At 34.4% G+C, this 25,820-nt stretch overlaps 1 protein-coding gene across 1 annotated transcript in view; it reads left to right on the top strand.

Moving 5' to 3' along the window:
- LOC145288265 (CD109 antigen-like) overlaps positions 1-25,820 on the top strand; it is a 345,184-nt gene that overhangs the window by 145,215 nt on the left and 174,149 nt on the right. The window contains exons 2-3 of the mRNA XM_080136304.1: positions 5,190-5,260; positions 24,022-24,185. Of these exons, the coding sequence (XP_079992430.1) occupies positions 5,196-5,260; positions 24,022-24,185 (229 nt within the window). The 5' untranslated portion in view covers positions 5,190-5,195. The remainder of the gene's footprint in view (positions 1-5,189; positions 5,261-24,021; positions 24,186-25,820) is intronic.

The following is a 25,820-nucleotide window of genomic DNA, read 5'->3' as shown; positions in this document are numbered from 1 at the left end:
TACGGATTCTACATACGACAATTTGACAGAAATACGCGATGAATTGTCTCAAAGACCGAGAAGATCTAAAAGGTTAATAAAACAAAACAGTGCTATTCAATAATGTTTTTTCTTTTTCTTTTACAAAGGAATCACCACTTATCAAGATCCGAAGACCACTCGAGGATAAGGATTAATGAGTGTACAGTAGTCAATGGGAAAATGTAGTAATCGTTCGTAGTGAGAATTGGGTAAATTGGATTACTGAAGGGGAAGGCTCCTCAAGAATTTGTTCACGTTGAACTTGAAGACAACCATATTGCAGTCAGTTGAAAAGCAGGAAAACGTAACAGAGTTTGGCAGGCGTGTAGTTCTAAGAAAAAGTTTTGTTCATAGAATTTACGTTTAGGCTTAGGCACAGACAAAGTGGGGGAAATTATTGATAGTAGTTTCAGCTAGCCTAGTGTTTTCCATAGAAAGTCAGGCCAGGGGGGGACCATAGATTGGAGATCAGACGAGCACTTGCCATGAAAATAACGATAAAACAGAGACAGAATCACAAAGTCTCTCCTGTGGGAAAGATGTTGCAATGAAGAGCAAAGGGCAGCCTCCACTAGGCTACGAAGTCTAATTTGAACTCTGTCAAGGCAGAATAAGTTGTTTCTAGGAGTTCCTTCCCAGATGTGGAAACAGCACTCCATCCTTGGACGTACTGGACTCTTATACAGGTAGAGAATTGTATCAGCAGAGAGGGATCCACTGAAGCGGTAGAAGGATCCCACCATTTTTCCAGCAGCCTTGGCAACAGATTTGATGTACATGTTCTATTTCAGATCAGGAATAAAGGTCAGACCTAGAAGCTTGTCAAAACATGGAGCCTCCCTAAAATGAGAGCCATTCATTTCAACTTGCCAGACGGGGATCAGAGCGTTGATGATGGAAAGATAGAAGCTTAGTTTTAGATGCATTAAAATAAACCAGACCTCTTTTCCCATTAAACCACGTGATCAAGACCAGAGAAGAGAGAATCAAAGAGAATTTGGTCGTTTACGGATTTTGAAGTGTTGCCATAGATGGTAGTGCCGTCAGCATAAATGTCTACAAATGATCTTAGAATATGATTTGGGAGATAATTGATGTAAATCAGGAAGACAGTTGGGCCCAGGATGAACCACTGAGGGACTCCAGCATTGATACTGTGAGCTTCTGATTTCTGCCCGTCAATTGCTACTTTTATCAACGTATCAAAGAGAAATAATTTAATAATTGAAAAGACTTTTCCAATTTTCGAATAATAAGAAAATATTCTTTTGCATGAAATACAAACGGGGGTTTTCGAACGTGTCATGGCGGATGTACCACCCAGCAAAGAAATTTTTATTCAAACCAATTTTGCCCTCGTCTGGTCTTTCAACCGTTGAATCTTCGATTCTTAATAATATCGAGTGCTTTTCAAACGGTGTGTGTGTGTGTGTGTGTGTGTGTGTGTTATTTTCTTTTTATCGTTTCTTCCCGTTTTCTTGTTTGACAATTTATTTTTATGGCTCAAATGTTTTGATGGCTGAATAGCATTCGTGTCAGAAATTGTTTACAATAAAAAAAAAATACGAAAATGAAAGATAAAACAAGAACAGATACGTCCATTCGAGGTACGCTATTAGCGAGAAAAATGCTGTTTATAACGTAAACCTAACCAACAGACGAACAGATCTTCGAGGGATGAGTGGTCGCATCTTGTCATTTTTACAGACGAATGCTGAAATTGCTGTTTTAAACCTAACTGTGACCGACCGACGACTGAGAGAGTACCGGTGGGCAGATCATTAAAAATGTTTTATTTGCAATCGTTTGAAGTTTTGTTCAAAGAGTTCAAATGTTCGAAGTGGATCAATCGCCGCCGCCATCCTCCTTCCACTCGTACAAAAAAAAAAACCCAAAAAACAAGAAAAAAAAAACAACTCTAAATGTTTTTAAAAGTTTTTTCTTGAAAAGGTAAACAGTTTATGGCCGTTTTTTTTTTAAATATTGTCAAATATCAGTAAAATCCGACGTTGCTCGGGATTAAACAACGCTTTGTTTCCGTTTCGCTCGCTAATTTTTTTTTTTTTTTTAAATGAAGGTCATCGCTTATTAAGGCCCAGAAACCACTCGGGGATAAGGGTTATTTTTGTGTACAGTAATCAATGGGATAGTGTTGCAGTATTCATTAGCATTGGAGATTTGATAAAGTGTCATTACTTAGGGGGGCAATTCATCAGGAATTTGTTTATGTTGGACTTGAAGACATCCATGTTAAAGTCAGGAGGGAAACAGGCAAGCGGTAGAGAATTCCACAGGCGTGCGGTTCTAAGAAAGAAGCCCCGCTCATGGAATCCACGTCCCAATCCAGGAACAGACAAAGAGTGGGGAAAATCCCTGACAGATTGGCGAGGGAGACCGGAGATTGGAGCTCAGACGAGCACCTGCCATGGAAATAACGATAAAACAAGGATAGGCTTGCAACGTCTCTTCTGTGGAAGAGAGGTTGCAGAGAAGAGAAAAGGGCATCCCCCACTAAGCCACGAAGTCTATTTTGTACTCTGTCAAGGCAGGATAGGCTGTTTTAAGCAGCTCCTGCTCAGATGTGGCAGCAGTATTCCACCCTTAGACATACTTGGCTTTTATATAGATAGAGAATTGCATCAGTAGTGAGATATCTTCTGGAGCGGTAGAAGGATCCCACCATCTTTCCAGCGACCTTGGCAACAGACTTGATGTACGTGTTCCATTTCAGATCAGAAGTAAAGGTCAAACCCAGAAACTTGTCAAAACATGGAGCCTCCCATAGATGAGAGCCATCCATTTCGATTGATGCCAGATGGGGATCAGAGCGTTGATGATGTAAAGATAGGAGCTTGGTTTAGATGCATTAAAGGTAACCAGCCACCTCTTCCCCAACTGTACCACGTGCTCGAGATCAGAGGAAAGAGAATCAGAGAGAACGTTGTCATTTACGGCCTTTGATGTGTTCCCGTAGATGGTTGTGTCATCAGCATATATGTCAATGAATGATTAAAGTATGTGTTCTGGGAGATCATTGATGTAGATCAGGAAGAGAGTTGGGCCCAGGATGGATCCCTGAGGAACTCCAGCATTAATACTGCGGGCCTCTGATTTCTGCCCATCAACCACTACTCTTATGAACCTATCGGAGAGAAATAATTTAATGATTGAGAAAACATTTCCAGTTATACCGTAGCTGGAAATCTTGTGAAGTAGGCCTTTATGCCATACCTTATCGAAAGCCTTTGATATGTCAAGAGCAATTGCCTTAGAGAGAGAGCTTTTGTCAAGAGATTCGCTAATCCTATGAGATATAACCGTTAACACATCTGCTAATATAGTCAGAAGATACTGAAATGTTGAAAACATTCCCAATCTTTCGCAAAAAAAAAAAAAAATGCACGACTAGCTACAACCAATATATACGATTTCCCCACACTATCTGCAAACGCAGATTCCATGAAGAAAGCTTCTTTCCCAGAATAACTCGCCCGTAGAACACTGTTTCGCTGTCCTGCTTCCTGGTTGAAAACAACATGGCAGTTTTCAAGTCCAACGCAAACAAGTCCTTGTTGAGTCGTCCGCATAAATAATAAAACTTCTGCCCAATTAGCGATTACTACATTATTTCCTTACACTCATTAACCCTTATCCTCGAATGGTCTTCGGGCCTTGGTAAGTGGTGATTCCCAAGTAAAAAAAAAACCCTCAAAACTTTGAATTAATGTCTTACATGGTTTAAATTTCGTGAAAATCGGATATATTTAAAGTTCTCAGGAGGTTGTGCAACTGGTTCAATTAGAGGAGAATCAAGTGTACATTCGATACATTGAGCCTAACGTAGATTCGAAACCACTTCCATTGTCTTCTCCATAGATTTTTATACAGATGATTTGAATCTCGTTAAAGCAGGATTTATTAGAAGTGTTAAAGTAAGTTTGGCTCCCTTAGATTTAGGATTACTTACAATCTTATACATATGTACACCCCCCCCCCTCCAAAAAAGAAAAAAAAATTCAGTTTTGTGACGTTAATAAACGATATCTAAATACATCCTGCATTTTTATTTTTTATTTTGTTTTCTGAATTTTTCAACCAAATTCAGTTTTGGAATGAATTTGGAAGTATTAAAAACAAACAAATAAAACAAATACGGAGAACACGAATAAAACAGTTTGAAATGGCTTAGGTTTGTGTTCTTGATTGAAAATGAGTGATTTCACAGATTTGTTAATCCTCATTCAATAACGGGCAACATCGGCTCTTCTGAAGAAGTATATATATATATATATATATATATATATATATATATATATGATTTGGGATTTAACGGTTGAAAGACCAGACGAATGCAAAATTGATTTTAACAAACATTTTCAAATACTAAAATATTCTTTTGCATGAAATACAAACGTTTTTTTTCTTACGTGTCATGGTGAATGTAACACTCAGCAAAGAAATTTTTATTCAAATAAATTTTGCTCTCGTCTGGTCTTTCAACCGTTAAATCTTAAATTCTTAATATCGAGTACTTTTCAAACAGTATATATATATATATATATATATATATATATATATATATATATATATATATATATATATATATATATATATAAAGGGATTTAGAGCAATTTTCTAAAAAAAAAAAAAAAACACCCAATATTTTGCTGATGAGGAGACTTTGTTTTCATAAAAAACTATATGCTAAAATTATTGTCCTTGACTCAATGTCGGTCACAAAAAAAACATCGTTTCCGAAACGATCGTACAATTTATTGGCTTTGTTGTGCTCCTTATGAAACAGATTTTTAATTTTAATTTTGAATTATAAATTATCAAGCACCTTACTAAATATATATGCGCGCGCGTGCGTGTATGTGTGTGTGTGTGTTTTCTTTTTATTGTTTCTTCTCGTTTTCCTGTTTTATGGCTCAACTGTTTGGATGGCTGAATAGCATTTGTGTCAGAAATTGTTTACAATAAAAAAAAATACGAAAATGAAAGATAAAACAAGAACAGATACGTCCATTCTAGGTACGCTATTAGCGAGAAAAATGCTGTTTATAACGTAAACCTAACCAACATACGGACATTCTGGCGAATATAATTCTCATTAGAAAATTTTATTTCAATCCAAATATTTAATTAATTATTTTTGTATTTTTCAGATAAAGATGGGTGCCACATCAACCATCTGCTGGGCGTTACTGCTCTCTCTCGTGGCCATCGGTCAAGCAGAGTAAGATTTTTTTTTACTACATTCTTTTATATAATCAATCCTTGTGAACCATTAAAATGTGTCATTTTCTGTTTTTTCCAGATTAGCAACACGTAGGCAGAGGTTTTCTTGACATGTGCTTGTGGCTAAAAATCATAAGGTTTTACGTTATCACAGTAGACAGTTAAAAAGAACCTTAAAGTCTATCTTTTGTCAATAATTTGCCTATAACAAACAATACAGTAACAAAGAAAAATAAGAAAAAAGCTATGAACAGAAATACAAAGTTCCTATACAGTAGCGTCCAAAAGTTAAGGAACGGTCGATCATTTTTTTTTAATGGCTTCTAACTTTATCTATGAAAAAGGGGGGAAAAAGTTTGGTGAATTTTCCAATGTTTAATAATAGTAGTTAAATAAAAAAATATATTTTTACTTTTGATTTTGAATACATATATTTTTTTTTTACATATAAATAAGGTTAATTAAATTACAGGCATTCAAAAGTTAAGCAATGCGGAAAATTGATACAAACTTTAGCGATTTTAATAACAAAATATCGACTCCGAATATTCGCTAAAGCTATCTATGCAAGAAAAACAGCTTACTTGTGACCATTATGATAGAAAAAAGACCATAGGAGAGATTGCTAAAATATTGAAAAGGTCTAAAGCGTTGTTTTTTGGGTTATTGAAAATTCCAAAAAAAAAAGTTTACTATTGACTGAAAAGAAAAAAAAATCGGGCTGACCCCGAATAACAACTAAGAGGGAGGATAGAAAAATCATTCGATCATCTCGTTCTGATCGTTTTAAACAGCGGCTTCGATATTCTGGGATTTTACATCTGAAACTGGACAAAACAAATCCCGACAAACGAGCTCTCGAAGATTAAACGAAGTTGGATTATTTTCAAGAAGTCCATGTCAAAGCCTTTAATTTCTATTAAAAATAAAAAGACCAGATTGTTATTCGTCGAAAAAATATTTGTTTTGGGAAGAAAAAATGAAAAAGGTTCGCTTTAGTGATGAATCTAAATTCAATCTTTTCGGATCAGACAAAAGCCACATGTCAAACGAAAAAATGGAGAAAGACTGTCCGCTATGTGCGTTAAAAGTACAGTAAAATTTGAAGGGGGTAGTATAATGGTATGGGGCATGATATCTTCAAAACAAACTAGCTCCCTGGTGAGGATTCATGGAAAAGTAAATGCCCGAATGTGCAGAGAATTGATTAGAGAACATGTGGTTTCTAATCTTTCTGATTCTTATATCTTTATTTATTTATTTATTTTTTTTTTACACAGTGATCACCACTTATCAAGGCCCGGAAGCCACTCAGGGATAAGGGTTATTGCAAGTACATTACATTAGTGAGGATATTTGCTGATATGTTTACTTAAGGGGGCGGTTCATTAGGAATTTGTTAACATTGGACTTGAAGACAACCAAGTTGTAGTCCGGAGGGAAGCAGGCAGACGGAACAGAGTTCCACAGGCGTGCAGTTCTAAGAAAGAAGCTTTGTTCATGGAATCTGCGTCCCGATTAAGGCACAGATATAGAGTGGGGGAAATTTTTCACAGTGGATTCAGCTAGACGGGTGTTTTTCGTGAAAGAGGGACCAGAGATTGGAGTTCAGACGAGCATCTGCCATGGAAATAACGATAAAACAAGGACAGGCTCGCAACGTCTCTTCTGTGGGAGAGAGGTTGCAGGGCAGAGAAAAGGGCATCCCCCACTAAGCCACGAAGTCTATTTTATTCTCTGTCAAGGCAGAATAGGCTGTTTTTAGCAGCTCCTGCCCAGATATGGCAACAGTACTCCATCCTTGGACGTACTTGGCTTTTATATGCAAGACAACGCTCCGTGCCATAAAGCAAAAATAGTTTTAGAAGAGCATAATAGATCCAATATTTGCGTTATGGATTGGCCAGCTCAGAGCCCAGACCTGAATCCAATTGAAAATGTTTGGAAAATTATTGGTGATAAGATCACAGAACCCCCCCCCCCCAAATCTTGATGATTTATGAGAATGTATATAAAAAAATACTGGTATAATATCTCCCCTATAACATGTGAACCATTGGTTCTATCTTGCAGCAAAAGATGTCATAGTGTGATTGAAAACAAGGAGTTTTTCACAATTTCCCCCGTTCCTTAACTTTTGGATTACTGTAATTTAATTAAATTTATTTATATGTAAAAAAAACTAATATGTATTCAAAATAAAAAATAATTTTTTTTTTATTATTTAACTACCATTATTAAACATTGGAAAATTCTCCTAAAATATTTTTCCTTTTTCATAGATAAAGTTAGAAGCTATTCAAAAAAATGATCGACTGTTCCTTAACTTTTGGACGCTAACGTACAATAAAAAAAAGTCGCAAATTATTCGCATAAAATATAAGACTTATACTTTTTAATTGTTATTTTTTCCATTAGTATAAATTCCTAAAGCTAGTTCTGTCTGTAGTTCAATTAGCCAAAACATTTGGACGAAATTCCATACGAATTCTTGATAGTACGATAATTTCCAAATTGTGCGTTCACTACGATATTTGTTGTCTGCTCTTTCACCGAGAAGGGGGGGGGGTCATAATGCTGTAACACAGCAACCAATGGTGTTTTGTTGAAAAGTACATGGTCCTATTTATCCATTTATTACGGATTATCATCCTCATTTTCCAGTTCTTGTTTAACAACGTTTCGGTCAACTATTCCTCTGTCCTTCGTCAGGTGGTTCGCCGTGACAAAATAGGAACGCCGAATCGCCAAACTTCATCCTCAGCAATTATAGAGGAATAGTTGGCCAAAACGTTGAGAAACAACAGGAAGATAAGGATAATAGTCCGCAATAAATAAATGAATAAATAGTACAAATTACTCATTTCAATAAAGTTAGAAGCTATTATATATATAGACTTGGGTCTATATATATATATATATATATATATATATATATAGACCCAAGTCGTCTTTCGCCATCCTCATCAGGGGCAAACGATTTTCGAAATTTTTAAAACAGAAAATACGGAATAAAAATTAATAATAATGAACATAGTGAGGATTAATTTTTTTTTTGGGGGGGGGGCGAATCGTAGAGATATTTTAGATGTTTCCCCACCCCCTTTTTCCTCTTTTTTTTTCTCCTCGTGTATTTATATGCGGATTATCATTCCTCATTCAGGATGTTTTTTTAATACTCATTATATATATATATATATATATATATATATATATATATATATATATATATATATATATATATACACGTTAATTCATTTTATTTTATCCTTTCCCCCACCTTTTTTTTTTTTTTTACACAGTGATCACCACTTATCAAGGCCCGGAAGCCACTCAGGGATAAGGGTTATTGCAAGTATATTGCGTTCGTATGGAGATTTGATGAAGTGTTTACTTAAGGGGGCGGTTCATTAGGAATTTGTTAACGTTGGACTTGAAGACATCCAAGTTGTAGTCCGGTGGGAAGCAGGCAGACGGAACAGAGTTCCACAGGCGTGCAGTTCTAAGAAAGAAGCTTTGTTCATGGAATCCGCGTTTTGATTTAGGCACAGATATAGAGTGGGGGAAATTTTTCACAGTGGATTCAGCTAGACGGGTGTTTTTCATGAAAGATTGGCGAGGGGGGGACCAGAGATTGGAGTTCAGACGAGCACCTTCCATGGAAATAACGATAAAACAAGGATAGGCTCGCAACGTCTCTTCTGTGGGAGAGAGGTTGCAGGGTAGAGAAAAGGGCATCCCCAACTAAACCACGAAGTCCATATTGTACTTTGTCAAGGCAGGATAGGCTGTTTTTAGCAGCTCCTGCCCAGATATGGCAACAGTATTCCATCCTTGGACGGACTTGGCTTTTATATAGATAGAGAATTGCGTCAGTAGTGAGATATCTTCTGGAGCGGTAGAAGGATCCCACCATCTTTCCAGCGACCTTGGCAACAGACTTGATGTACGTGTTCCATTTCAGATCAGGAGTAAAGGTCAAACCCAGAAGCTTGTCAAAACACGGGGCCTCACCCAGACGAGAGCCATCCATCACAATTGATGCCAGCTGGGGATCAGAGCGTTGATGATGTAAGGATAGGAATTTGGTTTTGGATGCATTTTCCTGTACATAAATTAATACTTTCCATGATCATTATTAATTTTAATTTCTCCCCATATTTTCTTTTTTTAAAAACGTTCGAAAATTCCATCGTTTGCCACTGATGAGGATGGTGAAAGACGTCTAGGGTCTAAAATAATTCTTTTCTTTGTTATTTGTAAATTCTCTAGCACAAATAAAGTCTTTTGATATATACATATATATATATATATATATATATATATATATATATATATATATATATATATATAGCATGCGGCATAATCACGTTGACATACTGGATCACCGACGTTAAGCAACGTTGAGCCTGTTCAGTACTAAATGGGTAACCATTTGGGACTTCCAGGTGCTGTATCTGCTCTCTGCTTATCTCGGCATTGTTTCCAGTCGTTCTTGTCTCCTCCTTACCACTGGACCCAAACAGTGTCGATTCAGGAGTCCTGAGTCACGGCACCAAAATTGTCTTTGTTGTATTGTTATCATAAAAGTGGCCGTGTGTGTGTGTGCTCGTCTAGTTGTTCTGTCTATTTGTTGTATATTCATATTTAATTGTTCATATGCTTTTTGTGTGTGTGTGTGTGTGTGTGTGTGTGCGTGTGCGCGTGTGTGTTGTGTGTGGTACATGTATTTTGGACATACCTTCTTCATGCGTCGTTGATCTTCCACCTGGAATTCATCTTGTTCTTGGAGGGGAGACTGGACCTGTTTTGGACGAATATTCATTCACTCCAAGACGATGAATTGGTTTTATAGTTTTTATTCACCTTCCAGATCGATCGCTGAAGAATGGAAAGTGAATTCTTTTGTTATATATTCGTTCTTCATTGAGGTTATCCTTGAGGGGTACCAAATTTAGCTTTCGTTACATTTGAATATGTTATATAGAGTTCTTCATTTAGGGGCACATTTTACGTTTTCTATATAACATAAGAAAGATTCCGTGTGATTGTCTCTAACATAAATGGTTGTGTGTTTGATTATCATAAAGGGAATCGTGTGTGTGACATGTAATTTCTGAACCTACCTCTGTTTCTCGCTGTTGAACCATCTGGAAATTTCTCATCCTGGAGGGAGACTTGATACCTGTTTGACGAAGATTTATCACTCCAAGACGATGAAATGGTTTTATAGTTTTTATTTTACTTTCCCCAGAGGTCCTGCAGCAGGTGTAAAGTGAAATCTGCTTGTGTGGTTCTTCTTCACACACGTCAACGTTCGTCTCCCCCCTCCCCAGTTAAGAGGGGGAGACCACGGAAAAACGTCCGTCTTCTTCAAAGCTCAAATCAAATCTCACAGATCTAGCCAACCACGTCACACATACGTAATTTGGTCAGCTGACCTTTGGTTCTGGTAAACGTGTCTACCTCCACGTTTACTCACCTCTCTCTCTCTCTCTCTCTCTCTCTCTCTCTCTCTCTCTCTCTCTCTCTCTCCCTTCTCTATTCTCTTATAGAGACACAGAGAAAGAAAATAGAAAGAGTAAGAAAGCCAGAGAGGGGGGGGAGAGATGCTCGTTAACACTTTGCTTGCGTGGTCAAGGTCTTATTTTCACACACGTCAGCTCGTCCCTCCCAGTGAAGGGGAGGGGACGACCCGTTAAGCTGTCTACTCTTGTCTATGTCCCAAATCCAACTCACTGACTCCAGCTAACCTGATTATGTGACTCTCACACAAATCCGATCAGTGACCCTCACTTCCGGTAAAACGTGTCTACAATATAATTTACACACCTTCCTCTATTTCTCGATCCATTTCCTAACAAGAGGTGTGGTTCGGGATTGCGCGACCCTTGCCTCACAATTACACGCGCAACTGCCGCTACAGGGGTATCCTTTGTCTTTCGAGACTGAACGGAAGCATCGATCGATATAAAGCAATAGGAGCAAAATTCACATGTAAAGAAAAGATTATAAAAACTTTTCAAAGTTATAGAAATTTATATTCATAGAACCACCTTCACCAACAAATATATTCAATTATAATTACAAATACAATAAAAGGTAATATTTATGTCAGTTTGGAGTTTGGCATTTCCAAAACGGTTGCCCTGGAGAACGTGCTTTTTGCTGAAGAAAATTAGATAACAGAGGTGAGGAGAAGTGTTTCCATACTTTTTAGTAAATCTTTTCGAGTTACTCTGTAAACTTTTGTTTATACGCCACATCTCTTCAAAACTTTTGTTCATACGCCACATCTCTTCAAAACTTTTGTTCATACGCCACATCTCTTCAAAACTTTTGTTCATACGCCACATCTCTTCAAAAGTTTTCGGTTCCTTACATTGCTATTGTTTTGGTATACTCTTACACAAACACTCACAAACACACACGTATGTGTGCGTGTGTGTATATATGTGTGTATATATATATATATATATATATATATATATATATATATATATGTATATATACCGTAGATTTTCATTACAGTTAACAACACTAAAAGTTAATGCAAAACGTGATATTTTATGAATAGGTGAATGCTTTTCTTGTAATAAGCTTCTAACATTTTTTATATAAATTATGATTCATATAGAAAAATACATGTTTTCTGTGGTCCATTATGAATCTGTATAACTTTTAGTTTAGTATCCATTTTTTTTTTTTGCATCTTACCTTCTAGATATGTCTCTGTAGAAAAATGTCTTAATTTCTTTGTTTACGTTGTTTTTTGTTTTTTTTTGTTTTGTTTTTTTTTTATTAATGAAACCTTGGTCCTTATCTCCTTTAATTGAAAAACAGATTAGGGTTTGAATTACATTTTTCGAGTAATTCATAGCTTGGAAATACAGGGGGGTCGAATTATTCAATATTTTTCACAAAGTTTCTGACACACCTAGCAATGAGTGTTAGCAAATGTAGAGTTATTCCTTTGTACAGGGAAGAAGCGAAAAAGTATTTCTCTGTGCTGAGCAAGAGATAAAAATGTATTAGCGTACATTTTTATACTCTCTCACTCTCTCTCTCTCTCTCTCTCTCATATATATATATATATATATATATATATATATATATAGAGAGAGAGAGAGAGAGAGAGAGAGAGACTTTGAAGTTTTTAACCTTTAAAACTATACAAAAAATATTTTTCATCATTCGTTAGAAAACCATCTAGTCAGTAAGTCATTTAATCACCTGCAATCAATGCATCAACTCGCTCTCGAATTTACTGTAATACCAATAATTTATTTTTCAAGGAATCATCAGTTGTTTACCATAAAACACTGTTTCGGGGATTTATATATATATATATATATATATATATATATATATATATATATCTCAACACTGTTTCGGGATATATATATATATATATATATATATCAATAAAGAAAAAAATGATAATATAAAACTGTATTCTAAGATATATAGATTTATTCAATAAGGGTGATACATCAATTGGGGTGTAGAGTAAGTGAGAACTCTTTATACCATGGTATTTTGAAGCCTAAATACCATAAGACACCAGAAGAAGAGAGAAGATGCTAGGTAACATTAAAGGAATGCGACGTCTGGCGATAGTTACATTAGGAACGAAACAAAATATGGATGCTGTTAGGAGAAAATAAATTGATCTCTGTGATATAGAAGGAGTATAGTTTTTATTATATAATGCAAGTAGGCGCATAGCATATTTATCATGGTGGGTTTAATATATGTGAACAATATGTGTAATTAAATTTTCGGGGAGAGTATAGGGTAAGTTAATTGAGACGATTGCTTATTTAATCATATATATAAATGGGTTATATAGTCTTCTCTTAATGAATTGAGCTTATTCTTTTCCTTTAACTTCCCCATCTCTCTCTCTCTCTCTCTCTCTCTCTCTCTATATATATATATATATATATATATATATATATATATATATATAGCCAGTAGAGTTAATAATTATCTATATATATATATAAAAATGTAAAGTTGGTTCGTTCTAAACGAATAAAACCATATTTCTACGTTAGCAATTTATTTGAAATTTTCAGACAACCCATTTTTAGAGTCGAGGTATGTTTTTATGTTATTAAAATAAATTTACCTCGCGAATTATTAAAATTAAAATATTAAATAAAATAAATATATTTTTTTAACCGTTACTGCGAATCTGTTCTGTTGATAAAACTGAACTTCCGGTTCGATTCATTTCACAGCCACGAATTGACGAAAGATTTCATTTTCTGTTAACTCGATAAGTAAAAAAAAAAAAAACTTGCTCATGCAGAGAGTGATCCGTGCTGAAATAATAATGTTATTATTTAAAAAGCCATTCTTAACATGGGGAAGGGAGGGTGTTTTGTACCTATTCTGTACTTTAACCTTACATTTGAATAAAAACATATCATAAACTTTAATTAAACGTGGAAAACGATTTAAAAAAAAAAATAGCGCGGATCACTCTCTGCATTAGCACACACACAAAAAAAATCCCATATCTTAAAAATTTAAATTCATTTATGTACTTACCAATTTTTTAATTTTATTTATGTTAAGGCTTTTCACTCATGAAACATTACGTTTTAATTGTTTCGTTTCTTTTCACGGCATTGTTTACATAAAAAAGTTTGTTTTAACTTTTTCTAAACTATTTCATTTTTACGACATGCCTCAACGTATTATAAAAACCCTACCCCCCATGTTAAAAAAACGCCCTTCCATAAACCTCGAAAGCCGTTCTTAATATGGGGAGGTTGTTCATTCCGAAAATCGTTTTAACATGGGGAAGTAAGGATGTTTATAATATGCTGGGGCGAGTCGTAAAATTAATGAAGTTGCTATCTATTATTTATTGCAAAAATTGCTTGAAATTTATTTATTTGACAAAAAAAAATACATTTTGGTACTTCTTGGGCGTTGAGTTCTATTGCGACCAGTAGAAAAAAATAATAGTCGCTCCCTTAGTCTCCCACCCCACCCCGCACGTAACATATTTTATTTACTGACGTTGCCGTAACTAAACGATTATTTGTCACATTTACAAACATTTATTTATATATTTATTTATATTGAAAAATGTTTTACTTTTTATGAATATTAAAAGAAAAATGGGTACTCATGCAGAGAGTGATCCATGCTGAAATAATAACGTTATTATTTAAAAAGTCATTCTTAAAATGGGGAGGGGAGGGTGTTTTGTACCTATTCTGTACTTTAACCTTGCAATTGAATAAAAAAAAACACGATTTAAAAAAATAGCGCAGATCACTCTCTGCATTAACACCGAAAAATGTTACTAAACATTTATTAATAATTTCTCACTTTTACAAACATTTGATTTTAAATTTCTTTTTAAATGACGACTTTTATCGACTTTTTTTTTTAAATATCCCCCCCAAATGGTGTTTATTCCGAAATCTGTTGTTAACATGGAGAGGTTGAGGGTGTTTATTCTGAAATCCGTTCTTAACATTTGTGGAGGTGGACCTAATGTAAATAAATAAATAAATAAATAAAAAAAAAACTAAATCATTTACTGATAACTTCTCACTTTTACAAATATTTTTTTAATTTACATGCGCGGATGAACAAATTGTTGAATAGTGCGAAAACAAAACGTTTTTGTAATAAACTTCGGGATAATTTTTTTGGTAAATATTTACATTTAGGTCCACCTCCACAATTTTCTTTTTTAAATGACGACTTTTATTGATAAATAAATTTACTTCTCCGCAACTTTTATTGAAAAATAAATCTACTTCTCTGCCACGGGCACTGAACCCCTCCTTTTTTGGATAACCTTTACGGAGATGACCCAACGTCTGCCACGTTCTGAGCTCGGAGAGAGGCCGTCTGACGTAGGCGGTGTCGAGGCAGAAAATTACCCCTTCAATAAAGTGCCCAGTTGTTAACTTAAGGAGAAAAAAACCCGTTCCAATAATTAGAATTTTTTTTTTTTTTTTATTTTAAACAGTTCAAATAATTAGAATTTAAAAAAATAAACAGTTCAAATTTTTGATAATTCAACAGTTCAAATAATTGGAATTTTACAAATTAAACAGTTCAAATAATTAGAATTTAAAAACAAAAAAACAGTCTACATGATTAGAATAGTTCCACGTGGTTAGTTAACCCTGTAAAAGTCTGTGATTTGTTTCACAATATTTGTAAAAGCATCTGTCTGTGACATATCGCATATTTTAGGGTTAGGGTAATTTTCTGCCTCGACACCGCATACGTCAAACGGCCTCTCCCCGAACTCAGAACGAGGCGGACGTCGGGACCATTTCCGTAAAGGATAACCCCCTTTTTTTTAATAGTATTTTCGGGTGAGTATGCTGACAACAAATATCAGTTAAATTTGACAAATAGCCCCCCCCCCTCCAAAAGTGGTGTTTATTCCGGAAGCTGTTCTTAAGATGAGAAGGTTGGGGGGGGATTATAAGGTGGACCTAATCTAAGAAAAAAACAAAACAAAAAAAAACAAGTTTTTTATGTGCACATAAGCAACTATTTTTTTATTAACTTTTTTTTTAACTTTTTTATTTAAAAATTAGTAAATTTCAATGAATAGAATAATAAATCATTTATCATTAATGTGTTTTTGGTTTTGTGTTGAATGAAACTTTTTTTTTTCATTACAACAATAATGAACCAATTTAAATCTTCCGGCATGCGTTTAAGGGTTACGAAATTATCAATAAATCGTTTAGTTACTAAGCCAACGTCAGTAAATAAAAAAAATGTTACGTGCGCATGCATAAGCCTTGACTGGGGGGGGGCTCAGGGAGCGACCATTAAATAATTATGCTGGTCGCCATGGAACTAAACGCCCAAGGAGTACCTAAAGTGGCACTTATGCACTTATGTTATCGTGCTATTTTTTATAATAGTATTTTCCTGTTAAATTCAAATTTTATAATATGTTTTTCTTTTATTAATTTGTTAAGTGAAAGTACAGATAACCCGGTCGGTTTCTAATGTGATGAAAATCTAGCCCCCCCCCCCAAAAAAAGGGGTACTCTGGATAATAACAAACCATTAAAATTGCCTTTATCTCTCTATCTCCTTCTCTTTCTCTATTTTCCTCTCACTGTCTCTTTTCTATCTATATATCTTCCTCTCTATGTGTCCATCTCTAATCCCTCATCCTATTTTAGTCTCCTAAATTAATTACAGTGAATAAGACATTGTCAAAACATGGATAAATCCTATTTTAGTCACCTAATTTACTGACTGTGAGAATAGAAGTTATTTGGAAATTATTGCTACCTTGAACAGCACCAGAAGTAACTGGTAAAACCTTTCTAATTAAATTGATTTGGAAGCCATTTGGTAACAAAATGACATAGCCTTAGCCCTTGCTGCATGAGGAATACCTGCGACCTTGCTGCCAAGTAGAAGAATTATTTATTCTACTTTAAAACATTCAATTTTTCAAAAATCTCATGTTTGACATCTCCAAAACATCCAATATGGGGAAAAATATTGCAGAAATGCAAACTTATTGTTTAGGATGAATGCACAATGGTACGCAAAAAATCACTTGAGGCTCTTGGTCGATCCTTGCAAGATTTGCGTGGCAATGTCTGACCATTTGGGAATGCAGTAATATTGCTTGCAGGAGATTTCAGACAAATGTTACCTGTTATTCTTCAATCAACATCAGCAGATGAAATAAATGCTTGCCTCAAATACTCTACTTTTTTGTTCCATGTGAAGACATTAAACTTAACTCAAAATATGCATGTACAGTTGCAGACTGTTCGATCTGCACAAAAACTTTTGCATCACTTGTGGGAAATTAGGTACGAAAAAGTGCCAGCTGATCAGAGTTAAGGGCAAAATTTTTTGACTTTTAACTTCTGTAATTTCTGTTTATTTTATCAAAAGAATAATTAGTTTAAAAGGTTTTTGCAGATATTCAAATTATAAGAATTCCATTTGACTGAGTGAATGAGCTATTTTTGCAGGTCAATACAAAGATGCCCATGAACTTAACGCTATTATTCAATGTAAAATTCCAAGTGAGGTAGTCAAATACAAATCCATCGACACTGTTGTGAAAGCAGATAAAGTGGTTAATTATCCAACAGTTATATTTGCCAGGGATGCCACTACATGTAATGCAACTGAAATTTGGTGTACTAATTATCATGTTGTGAAATATAAACCAATCCAAGCTTTGCAATGACACATAGCTTGCAGTAAAAAAAAAATTAACAAACAATATCATAGAAACAACAATCTTAACAGGACCTTTCACAGAGGAATATATCTTCATTCCATGCATTCCTATGATTCCACCGGATACATCATTACACTTTAGCAAATTGCACTTTCCAATTTTATTGTCATTTGCAATAACCATCAACAAAGCACAGGGAACAATCTTTACAATTGTGGGCCTTACAGTTACACACTGACTGTTTTTTCACATGGTAATTTATGTTACATATTCAAGAGTCACCAAACCGGGAAATCTCTATATCAGCTAAGAAAATGGAACTACACAGGGTACAGCTAGTATATATATATATATATATATGTGTGTGTGTGTGTGTGTGTGTGTGTGTGTGTGTGTGTGTGTGTGTGTGTGTGTGTGTGTGTGTATATATTAACGAATCAAAATAATCCATCACTCATAAAATTTACACGGTTGCGTACATTCCACACATAAAAACAGATTTATGTACACAAGTTTATAACAATGAAATCAAATTAGTTCATTCATTGTTCATATATGTTTTTATTCGGACACTAGTTCTCATCAACGTTGGCATTCATATTTATAGCACCATTGTACTTTTCCTTTCTTCCGATACACATGTGCGTTATTCACGATATCACACTACGCAAAATGCTAGCCTCGTTTTCAGGGGAAAAAATACATCAGAACACGTGCGTCGCTAAAATAACGTTAAAGCTAGAAACTAAGTTCGCTTTACAGTAGGGTTTCGTCTAATATGAATTCTAATATTATTTTCGATGACTGCTGCATTAAGTATAGCGGTTATTTTCCCTTATGTTGATTAGTTGTGTCTGCTGTTGCTTTTGACATATTTAAATTTGACGCATCCGAGGAAGAGGATGTTTTTCTTTTAGGAAATGCCTGGATTTTTAAAATAAAATCTGAAACCTATTGTGAAACCAGGTACTCACTAAGTGATGTGATTATCTTAATTTGTAAGGATTATATATATATATATATATATATATATATATATATATATATATATATATATATATATATATATACTAGCATCGGTACCGGCGTTGTCTGTGTTGACATGAAGTTCCGTTTGGAACATACCTGCTATACTATTCATTTTCATCATGGGTAACGTGGATACCCCCACAACAATTTCAAAAATAAAAAAAAATCGGATAAAAACATGTAAATGTAATCGCCCCCCAAAAGAAGGACGTAATACTCGCTTCACCAGATAGTTCGGCAAAAGGGATAGAAAGAAAAGAAACTATTCTCCGGATATTGAGCACTGGAAAGAAAACTCCCACTCCCCAAAAAATAAATAATTAAAAATAAATCATTACAACTTTTGTTTCAATAAAAAAGGCAGAACCCCTAAAAATAATAAAGATCTACCAAAAATTAATTCAAAAAAAAAACAAAACAAATTGTATTTATCATGTTTTTCCCCTCCTCGAACGCCAAACTTAGAAAAATGCTTTAATTTAAAAGTTTCAGTTAGAGTGAGGGAGTGAGGGTGCTGGACAAGTGGTTGTGCAGAATATCAGACGTGCAACATAAGTCCAGTTCAAACAGACAGAAGTATATAGAAGCCAGAAATAACTGTAAGAAAGAAATAGCGACAGCTAAGAAAGATTACACTGAAACCACCAGGAAACGCATCGAAGTACAGAAATTAAGAACGCGTGCTTTTTCGAAAATCTACGACAGTGTAGTAAATAATGGGCAGTCAACGATTCCTGCACTATCAAACAATCATGATGTTTACACGGCAACCGACAAGGCTAATCTGCTTGCCAGTCGGTTTGCCTCAAACTCTACACTGGACCCAGCACACCACTCCCTCCCCGATTTTCCTTTGCGGACAGACGCCACACTAGACGATTTGAAAATCACCCCTTCTCAGATGCATGGTATCATAAAAAACCTAGACACCTCAAAAGCATGTGGACCAGATCTCATCCCGGCTGTGCTAATAAAAAAAATGCTCTGCTGAGATTGTTCCATTTCTCTCCAAACTTTACAATAAATGCCTTAACGAATCTTGCTTTCCCGACTGCTGGAAAACTGCTTCTGTGGTACCAGTCTTTAAAATTGATATAAAATTAAGTTTATGTTATATCGGCATATTTTAGAAGGTGCATCCGAAATTATAACAGTGCTTAAAGGAAATATAAATTATTAGGAATAATATTAAGATAATAAATGTGAGGCCATAAATTATAAAGGGATATATATATATATATATATATATATATATATATATATAATAAATTCCACAGCCAAACAACGTCGCAGCCCATAAGAGCCATGACAGTCAAAGAACCGGAAGTCCAAGACTCGAGTTTCGCCCTCATTTGGGCTCATCAGTTAGACACATCCGAACTCAAGATTCGAAACCCGAGCCTCTTGCATGCAAGGCAAGCACTCTACCAACTGAGCAAACGCCCTGCACAAAAGAATTTATAGCTTATTCAACTAAAAGAGGAGGCACAAGGGTGTGTAGTTCGTGAGATCATCCACTATTAAAATATTAGGTTGGTGCAAAAACGATATCGTTTTCTTACATATTTTCTTTTATATATGATTTCTGAATTAATTCATATAGTCATGTTATATATCATTTTGAAGCGCGTTTTTCACTCTATTTGGATCGTGTTATTACCGTTCTCAATCTCCTCATTCATTTTTTCGCAGAGTTTTCGATAGCATGGACAAAATTACAAATCTGCATGATTTTCTTGTTCCAGATCAAAGTAGACCGAAAACTGCCGAGACAGCTAATAATATCAATGATGCGTTTGGGCCAGGAACCACTAACAAACGTGTGGCATAACCATGATTCAAGAAACTTCGCAATGGTGACGAGAGCCTTAGAGGTGAAGATAGTCGCAGCCGGCCAGCTGTGGTTTATAACAAACAGTTGAAAGCCTTAATTGAAGTTGCTGTTGTTGTCGACCACTCAACAGTCGTTTGCCATTTAAAGCAAATAGGGAAGTCAAAAAGTTGGATAAATGAGTGTCGCATGAATTGAACGATGATAAAAAATATCGTCATTTTGCTCCTTCTGTGCAACAAAAAACGAACATTTCTCGAGCGAATTGTGACATATGGTAAGAAGTGGATCCAAGATGAGAGCCAGCAATGTTTGACACAGTGGTTGTATGCCAGAGAAGCTCCATGACATTTCCCGAAGCTAAAATTGCACCAAATAAATGTTATGGTGACTGTTTAGTGGTCTACGGCCAGTCTCATCCATCACAACTTCTTGAATCCGAGCGAAACGATCACGGCAGAGAAGTACTGCCGACAAATTGACGAAATGCACCAGAATATCCAAAATATGTGCCTGACATGAATTCTCCTCCATGACAACGGTCGCCCGCATGTTGCTCAACTGACCCTGCAGAAGCTGAACGAATTGGGCTACGAGACTCTGCCTCATCTGCCATGTTCACTGACCCTTTTGACTGCCGATTATCACTTTTTCAAGCATCTCAACAACTTCCTGTGCAAAAAATGCTTCAAACCCCGAGATGAGGTCGAATCGGCCTTCAATGACTTCATTGTTTTCAGAACTCCGGATTTCTATGCTAATGGGATAAAACTTGTTTCTTGTTGGCAACAATGTGTCGATTCTAATAGTTCTTATTTCGATTAATAAAGTTTATTATGAAAGGAGTTATGATCTTTTGAAGTTGAACGTCAAAAACCGACATTATTTTTGCACCAACAAAACAGGCGGAGGGATGCAGCATTTCATCGATGGGATATTGGCTGAAACCTAGTTGATAGTCCATGACCTATTAGGTTAGCGATTCCCTTTTGAATTCTCTTTAAAAGGGGGAGACTAGTAGCAGATACACCGGCCCAAATGTGGCAACAATACTCCATACATGGGCGAATGGTGGCCTTGTAGAGGTACAGTATATACTCTTAGACGTAAGTAACTTTCTAGCATGGTAGAGAGAGCCCACCTTCTTTGCAGCCTTAATGTATCTGTTCCAATTCATGTTCCCCATGAATGTTAAGCCGAGGAGTTTGAGCAAAGTACTTTCAGGTAATGTATCTTAGCCATGGCTATTAGTGGTTGAGCAGGTTTCTTGTAGTTATTAAAGGAAACAAGCTTAGTCTTGGTAGCATTGAATCTGACCATTTTTGTCCCCATTCCACTACTGACTGGATAAAGATACAAAGGAGTATGGCATGAAAGGATATAAAAATGTAAGGATTATATAGTGATAATAGATAATAAAAGTTATAAGAGATACAAAGTTATTAAAAATAGAGGAATAAAAATGGATAGAAAAAATAAAAAGGTCTGAAAAGCCAAAAGAAAGAAAAGCAAATAAAATGAAAATACGACAATAGAAAAATATACACTAGGAGAAAGTTCTTGGGGGTAAAGGGTGGAGATGTTTTGAAAAACTTTTTTGGGGGTCCTTGTTAAGTGCTAAAGGTTATCGAAATATTTTATAAAAAAAAACAAATAAATAGAAGTTCCTCTTTTAGATGGTGATTCAAGGAAACGTGTGCTGGGGATGGTGGAGAATTTGCAATTCTTTAGAATATTAAATTAAAGGAGATTACCTCACTATTTTGGGAGAAGAGAGGTTGGAAAGGCAATTAACTTCACGATGTCGTTTTTTGTTCCAAGATTCTCATGTCTGCAGTGTAAATATGTTAGTCCTCGGTTGATGATGTTGGTAATCTTGATATATAGTTTTATCATTTTCTTTCTTTATTGATTTCTATTTAAGCTCCAATACAATTTGTTGAGCTTTGCCTTATTCCAATAATTTCCTCTTATAGAATTGATCTTTTTTTCTTTCTTTAAACCCTCCATTTATATATATATATATATATATATATATATATATATATATACTAGAAAAAGTACCTGTCGTTGACTGGGTTCAAAAACAGCCTACAGAAAATAGACTCTGATTTATGAAAGTATGATAGTTTATGAAAAGGAAGGGTTGTAAAGAGATAGCTTCGAATTTGGGGGTATCAAAACCAAAGCAAAATATGATGAAAGTAAAAATGAAATAGATAAACCCCATAATTTATTATACCATACCTGTTCACACTGAAACGCTTATTACAATATTCTGTGGATCTATATTAAAAAACCTTGTTAAACTTTGTGACATATTTACATTCTAAGGAGGTCAGGCACGACCGAACACCCTATAATTTTATTATACCATATTTCTTCAAACTGAAACATAATTATCAAAGTATACTTACGCAGATAGATATGAAAAGTCTTTATTAAAGTTTGTGCTTATTTCCATTCTATGAGGGCCAGGCGCGAACGCAGATCCCACAATTTTATTATACCATCCCTATGTAAGTTAAAACATACTTATCAAAGTATTATCATGTACATCTATATAAAAAACACTTGTAAACGTTTTTTTTTTAATTTTTAAATTTTTTATTTTCATACTTTGTGGACCAGGCGCGTACGCAGACCCCACAATTTTAATGAATTATCATTATGCCAGATCAAACATACCCATTCCTGTGTCTCGACACGTCTTCTATCATTATATGTGATCAGTTTTCTATAATAGTCAATTAGGAGCCTATTCGTGACCAGACACACACACAGACGTTCAGCTTTATATATATATATATATATATATATATATATATATATATATATATATATATATATATATATAAACTTTAAGGTTAAAAACTTCAAAGACTATGTATATATATATATATATATATATATATATATATATACATGATTTTGTCTGTCTACGAAATGGTCTCCACAAAACTATACTGGCATTTTTTGGTTTACTGACTTGAAACTTGATGTGTGGGGAATTCGCGCCAGTAGAAATAATTGTACTTGTTTAGCCGGTAAAATAGCCACTAAAGGGTCAAAATTGAAAAAAAAAATGGAATTTGTAAGTTGACTAAACGTATATCTTCTATGCATGCTCCAATATACATTTATACCTTTAACTACGTTAATTTTTTTTAAGTTTTGATATACATATGACCTTAGCTAAGGTGTTAACGAATATCTCTGGAAAGCTACAGTTTTGTTTTCGATTCTAGATGCTGGCACACAAGTAATTTTTTAAACTTTTGAAGTCACTACTATATATTAGGTACAATATAATAATATACAGAGAATTGTCTTTATAATGATCAAATAAATACGAAATTCGGATCAATTGATATATCATAAGTAAGCATATATTATGATTAAGTAACTTGAAATATGAATTTGTTATTTTTTATGAAACAAAAGTAGTTGGTATCAATCTTTGTTAAAGGAAATAACTAATGCCCCAACAAGTTATGAAGCGATGAATTAGATTATAGCTCTTTCATCAACAACTTTGTATTAAAAAAACAATAAGATCTTTAATCGTGTTGCATATGCAGCTATAATGATCGCATAGTTTTCTTTTGTTTTTTTGTTTTTTTGCAAATAATCAAAACATGATAATATATTAATTTAATGATTTTCATTTTTTACGTTTCAGACCACATTATGTGATTTATGCCCCGGATATAGTAATGCCTGGAAAACCATTTAACGTTAGCGTGACATTGCTAGGCGATGCAAACACACAGAGTTTTGTGCGAGCAATGATTCGAAACAGCTCCAATAGAACGGAAGTGGAAGTCAGCGGAACAATGGATTCTTGTAAGTAAAAACAATTAGGACATTTGATATTCGTTTTTTTCTATGATTGGTTTCTTTTTAAACATGTGGTCACCATTTCATGTTGAGATGTTATAATTATAAGATGCATTTTACATACATATGTATCTAGTCATTAATTACATTTGACATTCATATATATATATATATATATATATATATATATATATATATAATCATTTGACATGCACATATATATATAGTCATTAATTACATTTTACATACATATATATATATAATCGTTAATTACATTTTATATACATATATATATATATAGTCATTAATTACATTTGACATACAGATATATATATATATATATATATATATATATATATCTAGTCATTAATTACAATGTACATATATATATATATATATATATAGATATATATATATATAGTCATTAATTACATTCTGTAAATATTTCTGACTATGAATGGCCACCGACATGGCATTTATAGGGACTTAATTTTCTTCAGTTCTTGTGTTAATTGCGGGTTGCCTTGAGGTAAGATCTTAGCTTACAAATGATGGCTTTGTGATGGGGTTCGAATCTCCCAACCAGCAGTAATAGTTACTTCCTACATTGATGATTGCATAATCATCAAACACCAGTGTAGATATAAAATTAATTGTTCATATTTATTTGATGAGCTGTGAAACAGCGAAACAGTACTGTATGTGGATGACTATAGTGCTCCTCACCTTGAGTTGAGCATATTGAGAAGTGAAACACGAATTACCATTAGCATATAAGCGACGCTCTTTGTGTAAACAAATCGAGCGGAGGTATTTCGGACGATATCAAAACATTGTCAAATAACTCACTACTCGTTCAAGCAGCCGCCAATAGCGTAATGGTTAGGAGCCTTGACTGCCGTACAAACGGTCGGGTTTCAATCCTGGCTTGAGGCAGTTGCCTGTCTAGCCGCACTGATGAGCTGTGAAACAGCGAAACAGTACTGTATGTGGATGACTATAAATATATATATATATATAAATATATATATATATAGTCAGTTATAAAATATATATGGCAATTAAGCTTATAACTTACTACCTAGCTCTACCTACGTATTGAGCACTGTTGAAGTAAATACTTAAAGTTTACACATAAATTTATACTTTTGTATATTAATTTATGTGATTAAATTAAGTAATCATATATATATATATATATATATATATATATATATATATATATATATATATATATATATATATATATATATATGATCAGAGATTAAAAAACATTTGAAGGATTCTATGAATTAAGACTTGCAAGATGTAAAATGCTCAACATTTGGTGTGGAGCATTACCTAATAAATAAAATTATAAAAAAAGTAAAATATATCGGTATAATTTGTCACATATATATGTGTGTGTATTTATTCTCACAGAGACAGTTTAATAAGGATATAAAAATATTTTACACTAAGAGGGTGAAAACTCCTAGACTCAGTTACTACCAAAGTACATTAATCGACCTAATATAATCAATAAAAACATGTATTGATTGACTAAACAGCTAGAGAGAGATCTGCGATGAATACGTACAAGTAAACTTACATGGGTTTTATTTTCTGAAGCCCCAATGTAGCAACCATATGAGGGAATGG

Source organism: Euprymna scolopes, chromosome 2 (assembly GCF_053919585.1).
Source record: "Euprymna scolopes isolate OS-2025 chromosome 2, ASM5391958v1, whole genome shotgun sequence".
Taxonomy (NCBI): Eukaryota; Metazoa; Mollusca; class Cephalopoda; order Sepiida; family Sepiolidae; genus Euprymna; species Euprymna scolopes.
Note: the sequence above shows the minus strand (reverse complement) of the source record. Positions and strands in the feature narration are given on the sequence as shown.